Genomic DNA, 23,540 nt, shown 5'->3' on the forward strand with positions numbered 1-23,540 from the left:
TCTCTCGATAGGAAGTTAATAAGTAATATATAAAATGCAAAGTCCAAAATGGCAGAATAAACATATGATTTAGAAATACGAAGGGAAATAGCCACTTAAAAGAATTAAAAGGAGTTATTGCTGAGGTGTGGAAATTAACATTAGAGCAGTGGGGAAAGAAAGAGCAAAGGAATCCCTGTGTGAGTTCACACGGCCAGACTGCGGGGACCGGCGGGGAGCTGGTGCTCCCCGAGAAAAGCGAAAGCCAATAAAACTCATCTCCAGCACCACCAAAAAAAAAAAAAAAAAGGAGCAAAGGATTCCCATTTTCACTATAAATCTTACAGAATTACTTAACTTTTAAAAATATGTACCTGAACTATTGTGGGAATCAGCCTTCAAGATATCCCCCAACAATCCCCACCTCCTGCTAATTCCCCCACCCTCGAGTCGTCTCCTCCCATCCTGAATAGAGGTGGCCTGTGTCAACAATAAGATGCTGCAAAAACGACAGTGTATTTGAAAGACCTAAACATTAAGAGATAAAATGGTAAGACTCTTAGAAGAAAACAAAGGGCACAAACTTCATGACATTGGATTTGGCAAAGATTTCTTGGATATGACACCAAAGGCACAGGCAACGAAAAAAAACATGGAAATATTGTATTCATCAAGATTAATTTTTTTTGCATTTCAAAGGACACTAACAACAGAGTAAAAAGGCAACCTAGGAAATGGGAAAAAATATTTCCAAATCATCTATCTGACAAGGGATTAATACCCCAAAATACATACAAAATTCAGAAAAACGAAAACACAAACTCCATTAAAATCTTGACTAGGCATTTTTCTAAGGAAGATACACAAATGGCTACCAAGCACATGAAAAGATGCTCAGCATCACTAATCACTAGGGAAGTACAAATCAAAACCACAATGAGATATTACCTCCCACCCATAAGGACGGCTACTATCAAAAAAAGTAGAAAACGCCAAGTATGGGTGATGATGTGGAGAAATTATAACCTTTGTACACTGCTGGCAGGAATGTAAAATGGTGCAGCTGTTATGGAAAACAGCATGATGGTTCTTCAAAACATTAAAATCAGAATTGCCCGGGGCGCCTAGGTGGCTCAATTGTTAAGCGTCTGCCTTCGGCTCAGGTCATGATCCCAGGGTCCTGGGATCAAGTCCCGCGTTGGGCTCCCTGCTCCATGGGAAGCCTGCTTCTCCCTCTCCCACTCGCCCTGCTTGTGTTGCCTCTCTCACTGTGTCTCTCTCTGTCAAATAAATAAATAAAATCTTAAAAAAAAAAAAAGAATTGCCCTTCTCCAAGAAAACACCAAACGGCAGATGATGAGTGTGCTGTGGGAAACCTGGAAGCAACGGCTTCCACAGAAGTTTGGGCAACAGCTTCTGGGACCACAGTTGCAGGTGTGCTGAGCCACAGAGCTCACTAAGTCAAGGCTGAGGACAAGTGGCTGCCTGTCACCAAGCTGGGCCACCTGGTCAAGGACATGATCATCAAGTCCCTGGAGGAAATCTATCTCTTCTCCTTTGCCCATCAAGGAGTCTAAGGGGTCATGGACTTTTCCCCAGAGATGACCATTAATGGTGAGCTGGAAGATTATGCCTGTGCAAAAGCAGATCCCGGCTGGCCAGGGAACCAGGTTCAAAGCATTTTTCGCCATTGGGGAACCACAAGAGCCATGTCAATCTGGGTAAATGCTCTAAGGAGGTAGCTACTGCCATTCACAGGGCCATCACCCTGGCCAATCTCTCCACTGCCACCATGCAGTGAGAGTACTCCGGCACCAAGACTGACGGGTCCCACACCAACCCCTGCAAGGTGACCAGCTGTTGAAGCTCTGTGCCAGTATGCCTCATTCCTCAGCCTGAGAGGCACTGGCATCTCAGCTACTCTGCCCAAAAAGCTGCTGCTGCTGATGGCTGGTATTAGTGACTGCTACACCTTGCCCAGGGGATGCACTGCCACTCTGGGGAACTTTGCCAAGGCCATCTTGGATGCCATCTCCAAGACCTATAGCTATGTCACCCAACCTCTGGGAAGAGACTGTGTTAATCAGGTAACCCTCCAAGGAACTCACCATCGACCATCTAGTAAGGAGCTACACCAGAGTCTCCGTGTAGAGGAGTCAGACTCCATCTGTGGACACCATGTAAGATATTTATACAAGAAAAATCAAGTGAATTAATTAAGTTTGGAAAAAATAGAATTATCATATGACCCAGCAATTCCACACTGGATATATACTCAAAAGAACCGAAAGCAGGAACACGAGTAAGTATTTGCACACTCATGTTAATAGCAGCATTATTCACAATTGCCAAAAGGTGGAAGCACTCCAAGTGTTCATCAACAGATAAATGGATAAACAAAATGTGGTATATACATACAATGGCATAGGATTCAGCCTTAAAAAGAAGGAAATTCGGGGCACCTGGGTGGCTCAGATGGTTAAGCGTCTGCCTTCGGCTCAGGTCATGATCCCAGGGTCCTGGGATCAAGCCCCATATCGGGCTCCTGGCTCAGCAGGGAGCCTGCTTCTCCCTCTCCCTCTGCCTCTCTCCCTGCTCACGCTCTCTCTCTCTCTCTCTCTGTATTTCTGTGTCTCAAATGAATAAACAAAATCTTTAAAAAAAAAAAAGGAAATTCAAACAGATGTTACAACATGGACAAACCTAGAGGATATTCTTCTACATGAAATAAGCCAGTCACAAAAGGACAGATATTGTATGATTCCACTAATATGAGGTACCTAGAATAGTCTGATTCACTGAGACAGGAAGTGGAACGGTGACTGCCACAAGCTAGGGGAGAGGGCATGGAAGTTATTGTTTAATGAGTACAGAGTTTCAGTTTTGCTAGATGAAAGAGTTCTGGAAGTGGATGGTGGTGATGGTTGCACAACAATGTGATGTACTTAATGCTACTAAGCTGTACACTTAAAAAGGGTTAAAATGGTAAATTTTATGTTATCTGTATTCTACCACAATTTAAAAATTTTTTTTAAATGATGGTATATGACTTCTGAGGCTGGGCCATAAAAGACATTGTGGCTTCTGTCTTTCTCTTGAGTCATTCATTCTGAGGGAAGCCAGCTGCCATGTCATGAGGACATGCAGGCAGCCCTGTGGAGAAGTCCATGTGGTGAGAAACAAAGGCCTCCTGCCAACAGCCAGCATGATCTCATCATCCATGTGAGAGTGAGCCATCATGGAAGTAGATCCTCCAGCCCCAGGCAAGCCTTCAGATGACTGCAGCCCTCTCGGCTGCCATCTTAACTGCCACCTCATGAAAGAGCCAGAGCCAGAACCACCCAGTTAAGCTGCTCCTTAATTCCTGACCCACAGAAACTGAGATAATAAATGTTTGTTGTTTTAGGCTGCTAAACTTGGAGATAATTTGTTATGCAGTTACTTAGATAACACATTTTAAAAAGAAAAGAAAACTTAGCTTTAAAGCACTATCCTATCAGAGTGGCCTGTTTTCCTAACATGGCACATGTCAGGGTAGATTACCATGATGGCCTGCTATTGAATTACAATGCATCTCTTCACTAAAGCCTTAAGAGAGAGATTCTCACCTCTTCTGTACTGAGAAAACTTCATAAAGTGTGAAGTTTGATCGGTATGTAAAAGATATTTAACTATACATTTTGTTTTATTTATTTGGGGGGGAGGGGCAGAGGGAGAGAATCTTAAGCAGACTCCATGCCCCTCGTGGAGCCCAACACTGGGCTCAATCTCATGACCCCGAGATCATGACCTGAGCCGAAATCAAGAGTCCGATGCTCAGCCAACTAAGGCATCCAGGCATGTTACAGCTATGTCTGTCAGAAGAGTGCCGAGCTGTTCAGATCTTGCAGCACAGTGCAGAGCAAGTGTATATGTGCAATATGTGAGAGAATGTGACATCAAGCTGGTCCCAAATACAGATTGTGTGTTTATTTGAATATGAAGAAGCTTTGCCTTGTGCGTGTAGTAGTCTAGTCAGGGCTGTAAATAAATAGTACTACTCCAACAGCCGCACAGTTCTGAAAAATGGCCAAGTGAGGAGTATAACTGTAGACAGTTTAGTGGATGCTGTGAGACACTGCTCTACTTTAATACTGATTTCACTGGGTGGCATTTACGGGGCTGAGGACTGTCTTCAGTCTTCCAATCCTTTCAGGTATGTTGAGCATAGTGTGCTGCCAACACAAAAACGGTTTCTGGGCTGCAGCAGGCTTTTGACCTACTTAGTGTTAGGGTTCCTTACTGGAGGAAGCCAAAGCTCAGACCCTAACAATGGCAAGCATGTTGAGTTATGGTTCTGGGTAAAGGAGAAAAGTCTTGACCTGATCCATCTACATTTTCGTGCCACTAAACACAGGCACTGGCTAAAGAGCTGCCCAGGTGGAAGTCTGGGCTGTGATTATGAACCTAGAGGCATTTACGTTCATTCAATATACATTAAGTTGGTGGCTACTCCGTGTCAGACGCCGCAGTGAGGGACAGGAACATAAAGATGTTTAAGTCTTCACTTCAAAGGAGGTGGTAGAGGGAAGACATGAAAATGAATTATGACACAGTGTGACTGCCACAGGCAAGTAGGCCGCCTCCATGTGAGATGATCGGAGAAAGTGCAGACTAAGGGTTAGCACTGAGCTGGATCCAGAAAGACAAAAAGAATTTCCCAGATACAAATGAATGGGAAAGAGAAACAGAGTGAAAACATTAGGTACAAAGACCCAGCAATGTTAAATCACATACCCACGTACACCTTCCCCTGACTTTTTTGGTTGACGTTAATTAACAGGGCAGATACTGGGATAAAATCCCCTTAGAATGGCATATCGAGCACTTGAACTTTGCCTCCTCATCCTCAACCAACCCCTACTTGTCCCATGACACTGCACTTCAGGAGTGCTCTTGCCCGCTTCTCAGCCATTCTCACCTAGCAAAACACAACAATCTATCCTCTGCAAGCCTACTCTGGTTTTCTTCTGATTGAGCTTATGCCCCAAGGCCCCAAAAGGCCCTTTGTCAGTATGTTTTTTGGACTGTGACTGTTCTTCACAGTGACTATTTCCTACCCCCTGGACCAAGCTTTCAACCAATGGAGTTCATCATTCTGGTCTCTCTCCACCCAGAGCCTGACAACATCACAGTCATGCAATTGTTTGCTGAATGAACAAATGCATGAGTAAATTAACATTCCACCAAAGAAAGGAAACTAGAATAAGCCTTTGGCGGAGTTAGAGGGATCACATGGAAAGTTCATCAGGCAGAAGATTTGAAGCCCTGGGTTCTAGTCCTTACTTTATTACCAGGTGGGGGGGGGGGATTTACACAAACCACTTAACTTCAATTTTTAATACCTGCAGAACAGGGTATGGACAGATGACATGGAAATGTTTCCAGTAATTCCCATTTACTAAGCACTTACTCTATGTCAGGCACTTTCTAAAAGTGTTTTTCTCATGTCACTTAATTTTCATCTGCTCCTCAGAATACCCTTAGGAAGTAGGCATTCTGTCTTCATTTAGATGTAATAATAGTAGATTCAAAGAGCTTGCCCTCAGTGACATAGCTAGCAAGTGGCTAAAAAAGGGAAGGATCCAAATTGGTCTGTCTCTAAAATGCATGCTCTCAAATACCAGGTCATCGCATTTAAATGTGAGATCTTCGATAATTTAAATAAGGGAATTTGGACCTTCTCAAGCCATGTGATAGCCCTAAAAAGCAGCAGTGCTTGTTTATCTGCTTAAGGTGACGGGGACTGGGTGACACACACGTGGTGATGCACCAAACTTCAGGGTCTTGAAAGGGGGAGGAGCCTTTCTGGATGAAAAGTCTGAGCCCAGGAAAAGGAAGAAAATGCAGGAAGAGATGCCATGGGAAGGGGGGACTGGGGGACAGTCTGGCAGAAAAGCAAGGGCAGGCACAGGCAAACAGGAAGGGTCCTGAGTGGGCTGCTGCTGAGGGCGCCGGGCTGGGTGGAGGGAGAATGATGAAGGTCCAGTGCTGCTGGGGGGCAGAGCTTCGGGAGGCGGGTGGCCATCTAGGGAGAGAAGGGTCCACCAGGGCTGGCAAATCCAACCCAAAGCAGGAAATGGGATGGGTCAACCTTGCTTCGTTAAGAATGGAGGGGGTTGAAGAGAAAACTCAGCCAAGGGCCTGAGGGGAAAAAGGGGAGACTAGCGAGAAAAACAATGACCGTGCAGGTCTGAAAGGAAGAACCTGCAGACTTAGAGAGAGGTGATGACAGAGAGGGCCTAGAATGGCCCATTTCATGCTTTAAACTTGTGCCAAGCTGAGTAATGCGGGCCTGAGCTGGTGATTTACCTCAGCTCTGGGGAGATTAGTCTGTGCATCAGCAGCAGCATAAACAAACATCACTGTTCTACAGAGATAAGTGCTATTAATACCAAAGAGATCTAATCGTGGGCCGACCTTTATAGTTCACAAAGCATGTTCACGTACAGGATGGCATCGAACCCCACAACAACCTGGGCATTGCCACTCCCTACATGGCAAAGTGAGGCTTAAGTTTTGTCAAATGATTTAGCCCAAGTCAGGAAGTTCCAGGTCGACCTGGGACTGGCATTTAGGTCTTCCCGTTCCTGGTCCAGGGTTCTGGGATAGGAATAAAATCTAGCCTTTGCCTTTTAAAGACTTACATCTCAGGAGAGAAAGAAAAAAGATATATATACATAGCTAGCTAGTTAACTAGATAGATAGCTAGATAATTACACAAAGGAGCAGATACTATACTCCAGAAGAGTTTAGTCCAGAGGAAGGGGCAAGGCTGGGGGCAGCTGGAAACAGCTCGAGGCTACTGCAGACTGGACAGGGGGAGGGGGATCACTAAGCAGGAAAGCAAGGAAGCAGGGAAAGCTCCGAGAGTGTGGGCTTCAGAGGGGTACTGTGCCTACCTAGTCCCTCCCCACAGCACAGCAGTTGGCCAGGGCAATCATTTAATAAATACGTACTGTTGACGCTGTGCTAAATGCCGAAGATCCAAAGGCATACAAACGGTAGGTTCAAGACATTTACTCCAAGACCAAAAGTGTCAGGGCTGCTTGCTGGGGCGGGTTGTCTGTCATCTGTGCTTTTGGAAAAGGGAGATGTTCTATTCTCAGAGTGATAACCCAATCCATCAGAGGAATGTAGGACCTCCAGTTTTTCGAAACTTACTACTTTCCCAAAATAGAAGAGGACTCTGTTTGCCTCTCCTTTGGCAGGTGGTCAGAAAGGGTCACAGCTGAAAGGGGAAAAGGGAGCATTCAAGTAGCTATTTCACAGCAGAGTCATGTAAAAAGAAAAAGCAAGAGGGTTGTGTTTAGCAACTTGCTCCACAGTTTGGTATTCACCCTCCCAACATTCATGTGTATACGATGCACATGTAGTCAAGAGAAAATGTGATAGGGGAATAGAGTGAGGGAGCCTGCAAAGTGCTGAAGCAGCATACCTGGCAGCTGCTAAAACAAAACTTCAAAGATCTGGCTTCTTTGAAAAGCCATCAGGCAGGACCCCACCCACTCCCCCTGCTAGCCACAGCTTCCCTGGGAGCTAGTACACGTAACCGCTTCCGCATGTTTGGCTCTGTTCCCCAGGGCTATAGCAGCTCCATAAGCCAAGTCAGAGCGCAGCCAAGCAGGTGGGGGGTGGGGGGGGCGAGCGTAGGGAAACAAGTCCTCTCCCCAATATTCAGCCATGGGCATATCTCAGAAAATAAAATGATAATGCTGGGATCTGCTTTAAAAATCCTCTTCCTCTCAGTCAGCCCAGCTCTGATTGGTTAGACCACTAGTAATACAGAAGCTCTGGGCTTTCGAGGCTCCCAAGGCATCAGAATATGCCCCTCCCAGCACCACAAATTAGTTCAAGAACAGCATCTGTGGTAAATCTCTAGATCTAAACAAAAGAGGCTTGACATCTACAGAAGGGCCTAAGAGGAAAATCAAGAATATGCCTTTCTTGGAAACTCATTCCTTTTGATTTTTTTAATCCACTGACCAAGCTTGGGTCTTTATCACATCTTCTGGGTTAGCCGTCAGCCGTCTTAGTCCTGTGCTACTTAATAAGGAAGCCATGAGCCTGTACAAATGGGGCTAGTAGGACTGAGCAACTGCTTTTTTCATGTTATTTAATTATCATTAATTTAAATTTAAATATCCACACCTGGCTTGTGGCGACTGCATTGGACAGCACTGATCTTATTCACCAAACGTTTATTGAGGACTTTGTACAGGTCACTATAAGGATGTAAAATTGTGTAAGACTTGATGTCTGCCCCACAAAGCTTACAATCTAATATGACAGGTAAGACAAATATACAAAGAGCCAGAATATAAGCAGGAGTGGCAAGTGTCATGGCAGAGATAAAGAAATGATACTTGAACATGGAGTAGGGAGATGGTGGCCCAACATTACGCCTCGGCCATACCAACCACGCAGGGAGTCTATCAAATCAAGGACAGTGAAAAGAGAGGAATCACTACAAAGAACACCAAAAAGCTGAACACCACAAAAACATACATTCAGTGAACACTCTAACTCATTAGGCAACCAATGTGAAAGGTTGGAGGAAAGAGGTAACTATCCCATCCTGGGCTGTCCAAGATGGTGGATACCCTTCCACTTGCACCATCTTCTAGGAGTGGCTCTTAAAAGACTCCTGTGGGTTAGGGGGGTGGGGAGAAGGCTGGGGTTTAAAAAGTTCTCTGTCTTTTCCTTTTCCATATCTGCCTCTACCCCTCAGATGAAAGAGGAACTCTTGCTTGTAGGGCACTTTTGATTTTTGTATAACATGAAAGAACTGAATAGGGTCCAAGGGAGAAGCAATAAAGACCCGATGACATGGGCAGGGCGGGGCGGGAGGGTGTGTTGTGAGCTTTAAGTTCAATGGAGGAACTAGGTAGGGCTTTTTTTCCCCCACTGTTCAGTTCACTAGGATAGGAAGGGCCCCAAATTTCCATTCTCTAGGAATTAAAATCAAGCACTTAGCCCGAGCATCCTCTGATTTACAGTTTTTAGGAACAGGAGTCTAGTGGGTGAAGAGGGAAGAGAAATCCTAATGGCATTGCTCAAGGAACAGGGAAGACTGCAGAAATGCCCTACTGAGCCAAACCCTATACAGAACAGGGTGTGAACATGTGCAGATGCAGGCGAGGGGCAGGGTGTCCATCTACTCATTCCTTTACGTCTAAATTCCTTAGTAAACATTCATTTAACATTTGTTCTTATTTTTAAGTCCCTACTGCTAACCAAGGTGCTCGGATCCAACAGTAATAAGAAACTTACACTTCTGTTGAAGGAGTGACAGTACATAGAGAGTAAACTAATAGGGGGAGGCTATGGAATGGCATACGCATAGAAGTGCTGAGGGCAAATACACAAGGCTTATTTCTGATCACTGCTGAAACTGAACGTGTAGAGAGAAATAACACTGGAAAGTTTGGGACCAGATGCAGGTGTGCGTTTTGGAAATCAGGCCAAGTTTTTATTTCTTTTTTTTTTTTTTCATTTTTAAGACTATGTTGCATTAGGTCTTTTTATTTCTTCCTTAAAAATTTTATTATCAGGGAAATTACCAACAATCTTTAGATTTTAAATAAAACAAGTTAGAAAGCTGTAGACCTGAGAGGTTGAAGCCCAACTGTGCCATATTCATAGACTATCTCCTCCAATTTATCTTTCTCAATAATAAAGCCAGTATTTTGCTGACTTTTCCCCCCTAATTTCTCATTTAGCTGTGAACTGGAAGACAGCAGGAAGTATGATTAATGATACTTCCTAAGCAACCAACACCAACTTCAGGACTTTATAGTTATACAAACTGAAAAATCTGTACAACAGAGCCAGCTCGTGAATTTCAGTTTCTATCATTCAAAACTCACTGTTTTGACCAATGCATGGTATTTCAAACAGAAACACTCTGCTTCAGCCAGACTGGTCCCCATTCCCTGTCGCTTGCAAATGTTTACAACACCTTGCACATTACGGGTCTTCTCCCTCCTCTCCTGTCCTTCACCTGTCCGTAGCCTACACAGTCAAGGACTGAATTCATACTCTACCTTAAAACCTTCCTCTGCAGAGTCTTCTCTTTCCACCTGTCTTCAGTACCTTTTCTGAACTGTGACTCGTCTGAACCTACGTGCCCTCTTTTAATCACTCATTTTGCATTTTATGTGAAAAAAGTAAACACACATTCAGGGCAGTTTTTTTTATACCACCCTGCTGAACTGTCACCTCTAACTTAGCAGGAGTGTGAATCACATTACTTTGATCCTCGAATAGTGCTGAGCACAAAGTAAATGTGCAATTACCTCTTAATTTGTTACTATTAGCCTCTTCGCCCACCCACGCCCCATCTGCCCTTCCAGATTCCGCTCATGCCCCTTTCCTCTCCATGGACCTTTTGTCAGCTTCTCCAGTTAGTGGTCAATTTCCCCTCTGAATTTGTACCTACAGGATAACCCTCTTCTTCAACAATTAAGCACATACTGTTTCACAGTACTTGCATTGATAGGACTATTAACTTTCCTCCTTGAGAACAGAGACCCTAACACCTCCTTCACAGCTCAGCCCAGTGTCTTGTGTTTAGGAGATATAACATTGTTTTAACAACTACCAGATGATGCCATTTCCCATCTGTGATGCTACTTAATGCCAGTTTTACCTTTCCTCTTTTTCAAATATTTCAATATACTAATTATTCGGTGAAGAAGGTAACAGAACTCTTCTTTTGGGGGCTAGTATTCCAAATGCATTGGGTTCATGTAGCTAAGCAAGATTATTTGAGAACACTAATAATATAGACAGAGTCTTTATTAAGACTTTATTTTTTTATTAATTAATATTTCTTTATTAATTAATATTTCAATTTTCCTTGGTGCAAAGTTCCAGAAGAACATAATTTGATTTCCTCTAGCTCACCTATAAACCCCCTTTATGGTTTCCTTACCTGCTACGCCAGAAAGCCTGCTTTTCTCATCTAAATCCTTCTAGATTATAGTCACATTACTGAGATGCACCCATATTTCATTTTCATCACGGAAAGATAGTAAAACTTATTTTTAAGAACCAGGCCAAACATGGTATTGCTTATTGGCTTTGAAGCCAAATTAATACAAGTCTTAGCCTGATAATTCATGAAAGCCAAAAATATCCCCGTACTGTGTCTGAAGCAGAAGAAGGTCCAATTAAGACAAGAGTTCTACTGTTACTTATTACGAACCCCAGGGGCCTGCCATATGATGTGACATTTTGAATTCCTAGGCTCTCATACACTGCTTCTCTCCCACCTAAAGCTTTCCTAGCATCTCCCAAAGAACACTTGGCTCCATATTTAAATGCCCTTTTAAGTTTAGCTTCTCTTTGGTTATCTTTCTTTAGGAGCATTTTCTTGGTTTATAATCAAAATTTTAATTTATGGATACTGACTTCACAATAAAAGTAGATCGTGTAAACCTCAGTGTTGTGTTATGATTAGGTATACCTGTTTTCCCTACTATGTATCTAGTCTAAGTATTACATGAAGTGGTGTAGGAATATGTCCTCAGCCAGTCTAATTTTACATTCCTTTCTTTTCTGGAAAGGGAACTAAGAATTATCAAGAACCTATACCCAAGCCAGAACCTATGCCAAAACTGCTTCTCAAAGTGGCTGCAAGGGAAGAGAGGATCTTTACTCCTTTTCAGATACTATCAGTCTATTGTTTTCTTTTATTAAAACATAGGTACAGGGAGTTTTTTCCTTTTAGCCCCTTAAATCCTAGGACTTAAAAAAAAAAAAAAAAAAAGCAGAGGGCCTGGGTGGCTCAGTCGGTTAAGCATCTGCCTTCAGCTCAGATCATGATCCCGGGATCCTGGGATCAAGCCCCGTGTTGGGCTCCCCTGTGCTGTCTCTCTCTCTCTCAAATAAATAAATAAAATCTTAAAAAAAAAAAAAAAAGCAATGATTTCTTAGTTGTATTTAATTGGTAACATGCTGAAAGTCTTAACAAAAATAAGAGTGGGAGGGGCACTTGGGTGGCTCAGTCGGTTAAGCATCTGACTCATGATTTCGGCTCAGGTCATGGTCTCAGGGTTGTGAGACTGAGCCCCAAGTTGGGCGTGGGGCCTGCTTGGGATTCTCTCTCTCCCTCTGCCAAATAAAATAAAATAAAATAAAAAGAAAGAAGAGTGGGAGGGAGGATGGAGGGAGGACGGGGTCTTTAGCTACAGGTTCAGGAAAGCTGACTAGTCTTCCTTCTAGAAATTCATGGAGTCAACAGTAAGCTTTAAAACTGGGTCATCAATGTCTCTCTACAGAAGTCGGAAAGAAAGAGTGTTTCTTTACCATTCTGATTCTTTCCAAGCTCTTTCAAAACTGGTAAACGGAGTTAACTTGCAAAGACGAATGAAGAGAGGAAAAACCATGTGAGAATTAAACTGAATTATGAATTAAGTAACTCTGATATAATTTCTTAATTCTAGAAAAGGAGTCTCATTCAGCTTAATATGTAGACTTTTGTCATTCAGGCCTCTTAGAGTCAAAATAATCACCAACTGTGGATAGATATAAAATTATAAAGTCAACAGTGAAATAAGATAGGGTCTTGGGCGCCTGGGTGGCTCAGTTGGTTAAGTGACTGCCTTCAACTCAGGTCATGATCCTGGGGTCCTGGGATCGAGTCCCACATCGGACTCCCAGGGAGCCTGCTTATGCCTCTCCCTCAGCCTGCTGCCCCCGCCTGCTTGTGCTCTCTGTCAAATAAGTAAATAAAATTAAAAAAAAAAAAAGATTTAAAAAATAACATAGGGTCTTGCCTCCAACAATGACTGTGTGCATGCAACGTGGGTGTGCCCAAATGTACATGTGTCCTATTTTAATCCTAAGGAAAGGTACTTGGTACTTTGGGGGGTAGGGAGGAGGCATACTGAACTGAAAAAACACTACACTGGCACACCACAAAGCGACCTGCATTTTGGCTTGCAGATAAGAAAAGATCTACTTCTTTCACTCCTGATACTAGGCCCAAACATTCCCACACATACTTTGCCCAGGCTCTGCTATGATGTCCAGCCAGCGATCTTTGACACATTTCCTAGGTTTACCCACATTCCTTCAATAGGCAGAAGCCCAATCATTCTGGCCTTGGCACAAACACCTATGGCCCTCAGCTCTCTTGGGGAAGGAGGAATTGTAGAATCTGTCACAGAGCTTGAACTGAAACAGAGCATAGCCTTTGAGAGGTTATGTGTCTGGTGGAGTGAGAAAAGAAGCAGAGGAACTTTAGATAGAAGTACAGGCCTTTATCACACATGTGCTGAAGAAACATTTTACTCAAGGGGTGAGAGCTAAGACTCAGGAGGAGGAAGGACAAGTTAACTTGATTTTATGGGAAAGAAGGAAGGAGAATAAGAAGTGAAATAAGTTCTACAGAACTCTGAACATGAAAGAATTTCCTTTTTTTTTTTTAGGGCCCCCCAAAAGTGGTTTCTTTTTGTGATTGTGCTCTTTGGCTAGAGAGTGTTGTTTATATAACAGTATAAAGTACAAAATTATAAGCTCCAAACTCCTCCAGAGAAAAGCTCTCCCAAAGCTCGACCCCCAGGATAGATGGAAAATATGAGTGTTTACTGGCTAGAACATCGAGCTGCAGTGGAAATTTCAACATTCAAAAGAAGATAGCAGAGAGGAAGGGCCTGGTGAGTAGAAAGAAGTCACCCTTCAACAAAGGGGTCAGAGAAAAAGGAAGAGTCTCCTGTTGGCTCCACTCTGATGCTTTCCCTTCCTCAGCTGGAAAGGCCACAGCTCTGTGATCCAGCCCGAGGAGCACACCACCCACAGGTAACGGCTAGTTCCCTCTGTACTAGATACTAACCCAAGTGGGTAGCACCATATCCCAAGCAAGTCCAATTTCAACTTTTTTTCTTCTGGGGAAGGAAATGAAATGTTATCAACAATCTACACCAAAACCAGGCACTAAACTGGCTCCTTTCACATACACTACTCAATTAAATCTTATAACAACTTAATGAGGTAGGTATTATTTGCATATCTAAGCAGATGGGAAAATTGTGGCCCAGAGAAGCAATGTAATTCGCCCAAGGTCACACACTTAAGGCAGGCACATCCAGGTCTGTCCAACTCAACAGTTCCTTCTCCTTCTATTACATCGTGCCATCTGCCTCATAGGGGTCAACGGCCCCCTTTCCTATAAAGTTAACATACTCTTAAAGAAACAGAAGCATTTCAAGGACTAGGCTGAGGCTAATCCCCCTACAGAGGGGCAGAGGATAGGAGCAAAACTTTGCCATTTTAGTCACTAAATATAATTTTTGTGGAACTATGGGACTCTCTTTTAAGCCCTTACAATACCCCTTTTTTTAATGTAGTAAAAAACACCTAAGTTTAAAAACACCATCTAACCATTTCTGTGTGTACAGTTCAGTAAAGTACATTCACACTGTTGTACAACAGAGCTCTAGAACTTTTTCATCTTGCAAAACTGAAACTCTGTAGCTATTAAATGTTAATTCCCTCTTCCCTCTCCCTGCAGCCCCTGGCAACCACCTTTCTACTTTCTGTTTCTCTGATCTGGACGACATTAGACACTTTGTATGAAAGGAATGATACAGTATTTGTCCTTTTGTGACCAGCTTATTTCACTTATCATAATGCCCTCCAGGTTCACCTATGTTGTAGCAGGTGACAGAATTAAATGCTTACACATTCTTCTCGATATCTTTTCTTCTAACTGCCTGCGCCGTCAGATTGAAATCTTTGCTATATGCCCCTTGACACTACTCTGTAACTGTTTCATGTGTATATAGCTCCTTTTCTCTGCTAGACTGTCACCTCTGAGTGATCAAAAACTAGGTCTTCCAAATCTTTTAGACCATACCCAGCACCCAGGACTATGCTGAGAACATGACAGATAGATCACGGACCATAAGCTCTGTGAGATCAGGCACAGTCCTGTTTTATTTATCATGACTCCCCAGGGCCTAACCAAATGCCTGACACATGGAAAATGAATAGGATGTATTTTTGTTTTTTTAAAACAACAAACTCAGTATTTTCTGAGGATTAAAAATGAAAAGATGGGAAGTCAGAGACCTGACTCTCCAGCAACAGTTGTAAGAAATAATCTGAAGGAAGGGAGAAAAGTATTAGCTAAACTAGAATCAAAATCTCTGAAAAACTTGTTCCTATAAATTATGTAAAGTAGGGTATCAGACTCATTATAATTTAGTTCTGGAGAATGAAAGGGCAGAGGGAGAGAGTGACGTGAAATATACCCCAATTTCTAAGATTTGGTGCTTCACTGTACCCCATTCCCCCATGCTGTTCTCTACAGTGGGGGCCAGCCAGGCCGAGCACCCCAAGCCCATGATGTCTTGCCCTGTCACAAAAAGGAGGAACAAACTCATGGCTTTGCTTTCAAGCTCCCCCACCTTTAATATCGAGGAACAGACAAATCCCCAGGTTGCATGTGTGAAAAAGCCAGAGATGGATAAAAATAATTCAATGACAAATGCTGGAAAAACATACAAAGGGGCAGAAGCCAGACATTCGTGGGATTCCCTGACAGCTCGATCCACAAGGAAGGGTTGGACTGGAAAAAAACAGGGCCTCAGGTTCCTGCCAAGCCGTCTGAGGCCCTGTCCTTCCCAAATCCTTCCAAGCAGCAGCCAAGACTTTACAGTAACCCTTCCAGGTCTCACAAAGAAAGATGCACTGTGAGCCCGCTGAGCGCTCCTCACCTAGAAAATACCCCTCCCTGACGTGGTCCAACTCCATGCAAGGCTGGCCGTACTGGGGAGATGCCTCTGCTTATGGCTTCCAGCCCCTAACAACACCCCATGGGCCCAGAAAATGCATAGCTAAAAGGCAGCCTGAAAAATCCTACCCATCTCATTGGCTGAAGAAAAGCTTAGATACCCAGGTATCCACATCTAGAAAGCGAAATTGATCCCTTTAAGAAAAAAGAGGTCACAAACACTTGGTACCTGCATCCTGGAGGCCCTATTGTATAATTCTAAATCGGCCTCGCTTAGAGGTACACCTCAGGCTTCTCAACATGTGACTGATTTTGGCCCTGACTACTTTCTCTTCTGGAGAATGGCCTGCAATTAATCTCACTTATTACCTCTGAAAAGTAACAACAGAGGAATGGCTGGCCAAGTCCAGCTCCAGAGCGTCTAGGGAACGGCAAGCTACAGGGCCAGGCCTCAGACTGTCTGGGCAAGTCGTGGGCTCTTTGCCTTCCTCTCCCACAACAAAGCTTGAACAGGGACTCCAGACAGACCAGAGGAACCAAGGGATTTGAGGAGCTGGGCTGAGCTCACACTGACCCAATGGGAGACAACAGCCCTGAGGCTGCGTTTGGGGGGGGGGGGCTTCAAAACTGCGGGGGAAGAACAAGGTTGTCTGGTGAAAACTTGTGTGATCCATAAAATTGAGAACAATAGCAACACCACAGGGAAATGAAAAATAACACTATTTGCAGAGTTCTCGTGAGTCACCAGTTTTCATTCCTGTGGCTACCAAGTCACTGCATCCTCCAATATGCAGATGAAAAGCACAGCCAGCGAAGGATTCTCTTTATGTCTTGTTACTGTTTACAGGACAGCCCCTGGTTTAGGGAATTATCAGAGCTTATCAGCACTGGAATCCACTGTTGCTATTGTAGATGAACTAGTAAGAGCACCTCTTATTTACTTAGCACCCACTTCCAGGGAGATCAAAGTGCCTTAAGGGCAATCTAAAAGCTCTCAAAACAGGCTGGTTTATACGTAAGTATGCTTGCCCAGTAAAAAGATTAAATGAATGGTTTAGGGTCACTTAGTGTCAAAAACCAGTCATAAAACTCAGATCTCTAAGCTATTAATCCCATATTCATTGAACTTAGTCACCCTTACTACTAAGAGAGGGGCAACAAGAGACTATCCACAAAACAGTGACTTACCAGGTAAAAATGGAAATTGGGGTATGGTACTGGGTAGAATGCCTGCTGGAGGTCTGGCTGTGGCCCAGGTCACAGCCAGCTCTGGAGGGACCCCAGAGAATTCACTTAGCACTCCTTTGGGGTGGACACCTCTGGGAATTCCACAAGCTGAGCCTCTAGGCTGTTCTGGCAACCAGAGGTTACCCGGGCTCAGAGGAAGGTTTCCGGGGCTACCCTAGACTGAAATGGGACCTTACACCTGGCCCTTCGGCTTGAAGAGCAGGTGACGAGAGGGCTGCTTTGGGTACAACTAACTCAAAAGGGGAAAGGCCCAGGGACTCTGCAGGGGCCACTTCCTGGTGCTAGGGGCTCTGAAGTCAGTGGTGTAATATGCTATTTTCCTGCCACTCATAAGCACAGTCTGGCTAGGAGAAGGCCATTCACAGTGCTGGACTCTAGGTCTGGGCTCTGCCCTGGATGGATCCCCACATCTTTCTGGGTTTCAGCACTGCCAAACAGGTGCTACCGAAAGAAGGCTCTAAACCCAGTCATGATGTGGAGTTTTGACATTTTGTTTATAGTATGGAAAATGGCTACAGCCTTGTCATATAGGCAGATAATATCCCCAAGACTGCAGGGAACATGTTTTCCATAGAAACAAGGCTCTGATTGTAACATGAAAATGGAATATTTGGAAATATTTTATATGGAAAATAAAGCTCTATGGTATAAACAGAATTCTTTTTTACGACTTATGTTTTAGGAATGTGGTTATTCTGTAGACTGTAAATCACCAAACGACAGCCTTCTGCGAAGAGAACTTCGTGGGAGGATGTCCCGTCTGAAACAGTCCTGCCTCTCGGTCTTCAGCTCTTTGTAACTCTCAGTTGATTCTTTTCACCCTTGACCACAACGATTACTGGTATGAAAGACACTGTACTCAAGCATGATGTAATGTGCTTATGTTTATGTTGCTTCCTGGGCAGAGTCTCTGCTTCCCAAATTAGTTCCTTCAGTAATAATTCTAACACCAACAGATACTTCAACAGCATACAGGTATTTCCTTCATGCCCAGGTCTTCGGCCGCCCCTCACAACCACGAGGCAAGGCAGCATGCTAAGAGGTGGCCGGCTGGCAGAGGCTGACAGAGCTGGCGTGGGGGTGGGGACTTGGAGGGACATCTGTGGCAGAGCTTCTTTATTCGGAGGGAACAGAATACTTCATCGTAACAGTCACATTCCTCTCTAGCTCACTTCACTCAGGCACAGATACAATTAAACCCGTTCTGAGTAGCCACTGATGCAAGATGTACTGGGAATCCATTTCTTACATTTTTTTTTAATAGGGGATTTAAAATATGGATCAAGACTAGAATTCAATACAGTGGCTTCTTTTCTAATTCAGAAGTTGCTTACTTTATGGCCAGAATCTATTTGGATTTTATCCTCTGCACTTTGCTCAACTACATAAAGGACATTTCCTTCCCACTTCCCAAATGAGCATTGTCCAGGGAGACTGTTTTGAGTTTAATTATATAACCTAGATGAAAACATAAAAAACAAATATGTCCTTCAAAAAAAAAAAGAGTCCAAAGTTATTGAAATGCAAATGTAGTACAAGGTATAAACAAGAATGAGGAGACAAGGAGAAAATGTCAAAAGTCAAAACAAGAAAATGTGGACTACAGGCAAGGACTGAACACATCACACCCCAAAGTGAGCTGACTGAACTGTATCAGAAATTTCCTTTGCCTTTGATTTGCCCGCAAACTGTCTTATGAGTCAAACGAGGCCCTCTATTCAAGTGCCAGAGTACTAGGGCAGGCAGAAAGGTACCTGTCTCCCAGGCGTCAGTGCAGGGAGTTCAAGGTGGGAAAGACTCTCTTCAGACCCAGGCTCTTTGTGACCCAAAACGATGATTCCACAACCCTTCACATACCTGCTTCCAGGATGGGTAGAGTGGCTCTCAGGAGCTTGGGGGTCTGACTGTATTGACCATGTCGGGCCACTAGGACTGATGACAGGCCGAAGGGTAGGGGGGGTTGAAGCACTGCTTCTGTTTATGACGCCACTTGCCAAATTCAGGTTTGTTACCTAGAAATGAAGTGAGGGGAAATAACCTGATTTTACAGCGTTTTCGGAAAGTATCATTAAAAACAGATGGAGAAGATCAAGTCAAGTTCAGGAGATGCCGATTCATCTGAGCTAAAACAGTGGCTGTGACCAAGGCACCCATTAACGGCTGGCTTCTGTGCACACCAAAGAGGAGAAGTGAGGGTGGCTGGTGTCAACAGAAGTTACCATGTATGTATTCTGCCCCTACCGTGTGCAAAGTGCTGGACTGTGCCAGGTGCTATGAAATACAAAGATTAGTAACAAAGACAGCAAGAGTTTATTGTGTATTTACTCTGTGCCAGGCAAGGGTCTGAAACACTAGGCAAACTACTTAGCCTCTCTGGCCCTGTTTCCTCATCTGCAACTTCTAAACGCACAATACATTTTAGTTATACATAAGAAGAATGATTCTTATGACATAAAAAGAACTCACTGATTTAGAAAAAAGATGCACAGGCAAAAGAAAAATGGGCACTGACCCTAATAAACAATATACAAAAAAGGAATATAATTAGCCAACTAAATATTTAAAACTAGTCATTTCCACTGGCAATCAAAGAAATGTAAATTACAGGGCACCTGGGTGGCTCAGTTGGTTAAGCGACTGCCTTCGGCTCAGGTCGTGATCCTGGAGTCCCGGGATCAAGTCCCGCATCGGGCTCCCTGCTCAGCGAGGAGCCTGCTTCTCCCTCTAACCCTCCCCCCTCTCATGTACTCTCTCTCTCTCTCATTCTCGCTCTCTCAAATAAATAAATAAATCTTTAAAAAAAAAGAAATGTAAATTACAAGGTAACATTTTTGTGTATACATGGATATACAATAATAAAAAATATACTACCTAATAATGGCAAGGGTATGTACTTATACTATTTATGTGACTATAAATTGGTAGACTCTTTCCAGAATTTGGCAATATATTATTAAAGGTATCAAAGTATTTGTACTACCATCTAAATTCTAGCAACTGTGCTAAAAAACTAATTGCCCATGATTAACGATGGTGACTATTATAATTGCAGTTACTATTTAGCAGAACTTACAATGTCTGAAGCTCTGTGTAAATGAGTACATTATATACATCCTATTTTAAACTGTCATAATTCTGTTGGTAGGTACCATTATAATCCCCATTTACAAAGAAGGAAACTGAGGCCTAGGAACAAATGGCCAAACTAGAATCTGGACAATGGTCTTTGGAACTCCAAAGCCCATCTTCTTCCCCATAACACTATACTGTGAAAAGATTTTGAAAACAAGCATTGATTTTAATATTGGAAAATGGGAAGATCAAAATGGCTAGCAGTGTTGTTAAGTAAATTTTGCTCTGTCCATATGAGGGAGCATTATGTGTCCACTACAATTTTTCGAAGAATTCTTAATGATATAGAGCCATGCTGATATCTCAAGAAAAAAGAAAAAAAAAAAACCACACTCTGAAACTACAGAAAGCAGATCCGAGTTTCCTTCAACACACATACACACAGATATATACTCGTGAAGGACATGGATTACTTTTATAATCCAAAAGAGAAAATATAAGTTATCATGAGAAATACAGATGTGAGGTGAGCTTGAAACCTGTGAGATGAGAATGAAGTCAGAAAAGAAAGGACGTTTGGAAAAACATTTCAAAATCAGTTGAACAGGGAGAGATTGCTGAAAAGAGGGAGGGCACAGGGCCGAATGCAGGGTGTTGGGTGTGAGACGCCAGAGCCAAGTGGCATAGGAGATGGACATTCCAGGAAAAGTGTTCTCCTAGAAAAATGTCCTAAGAACCTAGTAATTCTGACATTTATAAATAGAAGAATTCTGGAGCGCTGTCGTGTTTTTTTCATCCGGAAATTCTTTTTTTTTTTTTAAGTTTATTTTATTTATTTATTTATTTATTTGCGAGAGTGAGAGAGCAAGCATGAGCGAGGTGGGGGGGGGGAGGGGCAGAGGGAGAAGCAGACCCCCCCCCCCCCCGCCCCGCTGAGCAGGGAGCCTGATGCAGGCCTTGATCCCAGGACCGCAGGATCATGACCTGAGCTGAAGGCAGACGCTTAACCGACTGAGCCACCCAGGTGCCCCTCATCTGAACATTCTGAAAGAAACATAAATCATTTTTGGCAACTGTACAGCGCCTCATCCCTAATTAGAGAACTCAGTACGTGAAAAGAGCCCAGGACTAGGTCTTCACATCAAAGGACTCAAATATTTTTCTGGGGAAGAAAGCGTTTTCCATAGGTCAGGAGTGATTCCTGGTGCTTATGGAGGCTGGGGTCCAGGACACTCGGGCTGCGCCCGCCAGTGTGGGCCTATCTTTAGAAGAAGCCTCAGAAGCTAACATTGGCTTATCATTTCTGACCCCCTTCTGCTGCTATCAGGGGGAGAAGACACACAGGGACTAAAGAAAGGGTGGGGAGGGAAGATACCGGAGCAGGTTATGGTAGTATTCTCTGGTCCCTGGAGTCCTTGAAGAGCCTTGCCTTCTTCCTGCACCTCGGGGGCAACAGAGGTCAGGTTGTCAGACAGTTAAACTGCTCCCTGTAGGACTTGAATGCACTCCTACCCCACACTGAGCCTTCGTCCTGCTTGCCCTGCTCCCTGGCCGTAAACATCAGGCCTTTCAAATTAGACATGAGCTTGCAGCTTATAAAAACACTACAGAGTAAGAAAGGTCTTTACGATAACTAACAGCTTCTCCAATTACTGCCTCTGTCAGTGTGCCAAAACCCTAATAAAAGAGGCTTATTAATAATTTATAGTGGAACAGCAATAAAATAAACAAAATGTACACACTTTACCATGTTTAGTATAAACCGTAGAGTTTAGAGATTAGTGAATGGGAAGGAGAAGAAATATCAGATTTGTTGAATCTTCTCTCTTTTGGCAAGGCCACCCCTAATTTAAACATCATTTTCATCACAATAGCTAAGTTACTGAATGTTCACCGTGTGCCATGTATCAGATGTCCTTGCGTTGTCTTGATGTGTATTATCTCGTGTAATCCTGAGCAAGCCCTCTGAAGCAGGTTCTACTGTTACCCCCATTTTACAAAAGATGAAACTAAAATTAGATAACTCTAAGGGTAAGCAATTGCAAATCACAATTGCACTAAAAATACCCACTAAGTGCAGGGCCAAGATGAGAACAGGGAATGTTCTCCTCCAAGTGCATGTGGTATACTTTTCCCAAATAACATGGTTTAATATTTGAGGTCTTGCAGTAGTAATGTCAAGCACTTGACATTACTCACTCCTTACCCATTACTCATGGAAGCAGATACTGTTATACTCCCTTTCAGAGATGGAGAAACTAAGGCTCAGAGAGTTTATAGTAGTTAATTTGCTCAGGGTTACGTAACAGTGGCAGAATTGGTATTGTTGTTTTAAAATCCATTTTCTAGGGACACCTGGTTGGCTCAGCTGGTTAAGTGTCTGCCTTCAGCTCAGGTCATGATCCCAGGGTCCTGGGATTGAGCCCTGCATCAGGCTCCCTGCTCAGCGGGGAGCCTGCTTCTCCCTCTACCTGCTGCTCCCCCTGCTTGTGCTTTCTCTCTCTCTTTCTCTTTCCCTGACAAATATATAAAATCTTTAAAAAGAAAGAAAATCTATTTTCTAGTTTTAAAACTAGTAGGAAACAGTCCCAGTTATGCTTAATTATCCTTAATTATTAGAGATTTTTGAAAATATAATTAGATACCTCAAATTCTGACAACAGTGATTATACAGGAATTGATTATACCAAACTACACCAGCTTTTCCTTTTTTTGCCTTAAATTTTATTCCCCATTTGTTAACAACATGCGTGTTGTTAATATCCTCACCAGAGCATATTAAAGAAGTGGAAAAAAAAAACCAAAACCCATCCTCAATCAGTTCTGTTTCTTAGCAGGTATAGTAAAAGGTGGCATGAACATGAAACTAATTTTAGATTCCTGGCGGTTTTTTTTTTTTAAGATTTTATTTATTTATTTGACAGAGAGATAGAACACAAGCAGGGGGAGCGGCAGGCAGAGGGAGAGGGAGAAGCAGACTCCCCGCTGAGCAGGGAGCCTGACGTGGGACTCGATCCCAGTACCCTGGGATCATGACCTGAGCCGAAGGCAGACGCTTAACCAACTGAGCCCCCCAGGCGCCCTGGTGGGTTTTGTTTTTACATGTAACATCAATTCCTTATTTCATGGATAAACCAAAAAATGGTGGCTATTGTGATTTCCTTCTACACAAAAGCAAAGCATCATTGTTAATTTATTTTGGAAAATAGCAAAAGGGACCACTACTTAAATGAGAGATTATATAAAGAATAACAAAACTTTTAAAGCTTCTCATCTTTCTTTCCAAAGGATTCCTGCTGAAAATATAACCTGTCTCTTTAAACAATAACAACTGACCCTCTATTTTAAATATTGTATTCTTACTTCCGTGGTTTTATCTAGAAGACACCCAGCACCTATGCCACAACTAGCCCCACCCACTCAGCTCAGCCTTCCTGGGACATACATTGCTAGTAAATCA

General features: G+C 43.2%; 1 protein-coding gene across 25 annotated transcripts in view; it reads right to left on the bottom strand.

Moving 5' to 3' along the window:
- TTLL5 (tubulin tyrosine ligase like 5) overlaps positions 1-23,540 on the bottom strand; it is a 276,731-nt gene that overhangs the window by 115,451 nt on the left and 137,740 nt on the right. For 24 of the 25 annotated variants that reach the window (XR_003515953.2, XR_003515950.2, XR_003515947.2 and 21 more), the window contains one exon: positions 18,866-19,020. The exons of the other annotated variant lie outside the window; for it this stretch is intronic. Coding sequence is in view for 17 of the 24 variants with exons in the window: in XM_027572090.2 (XP_027427891.2) it covers positions 18,866-19,020 (155 nt within the window). In the remaining 7 variants the exon portion in view is untranslated. The remainder of the gene's footprint in view (positions 1-18,865; positions 19,021-23,540) is intronic. 25 annotated transcript variants of the gene reach the window in all.

The sequence above is a fragment of the Zalophus californianus genome, chromosome 6 (assembly GCF_009762305.2).
Source record: "Zalophus californianus isolate mZalCal1 chromosome 6, mZalCal1.pri.v2, whole genome shotgun sequence".
NCBI classification, from domain to species: domain Eukaryota; kingdom Metazoa; phylum Chordata; class Mammalia; order Carnivora; family Otariidae; genus Zalophus; species Zalophus californianus.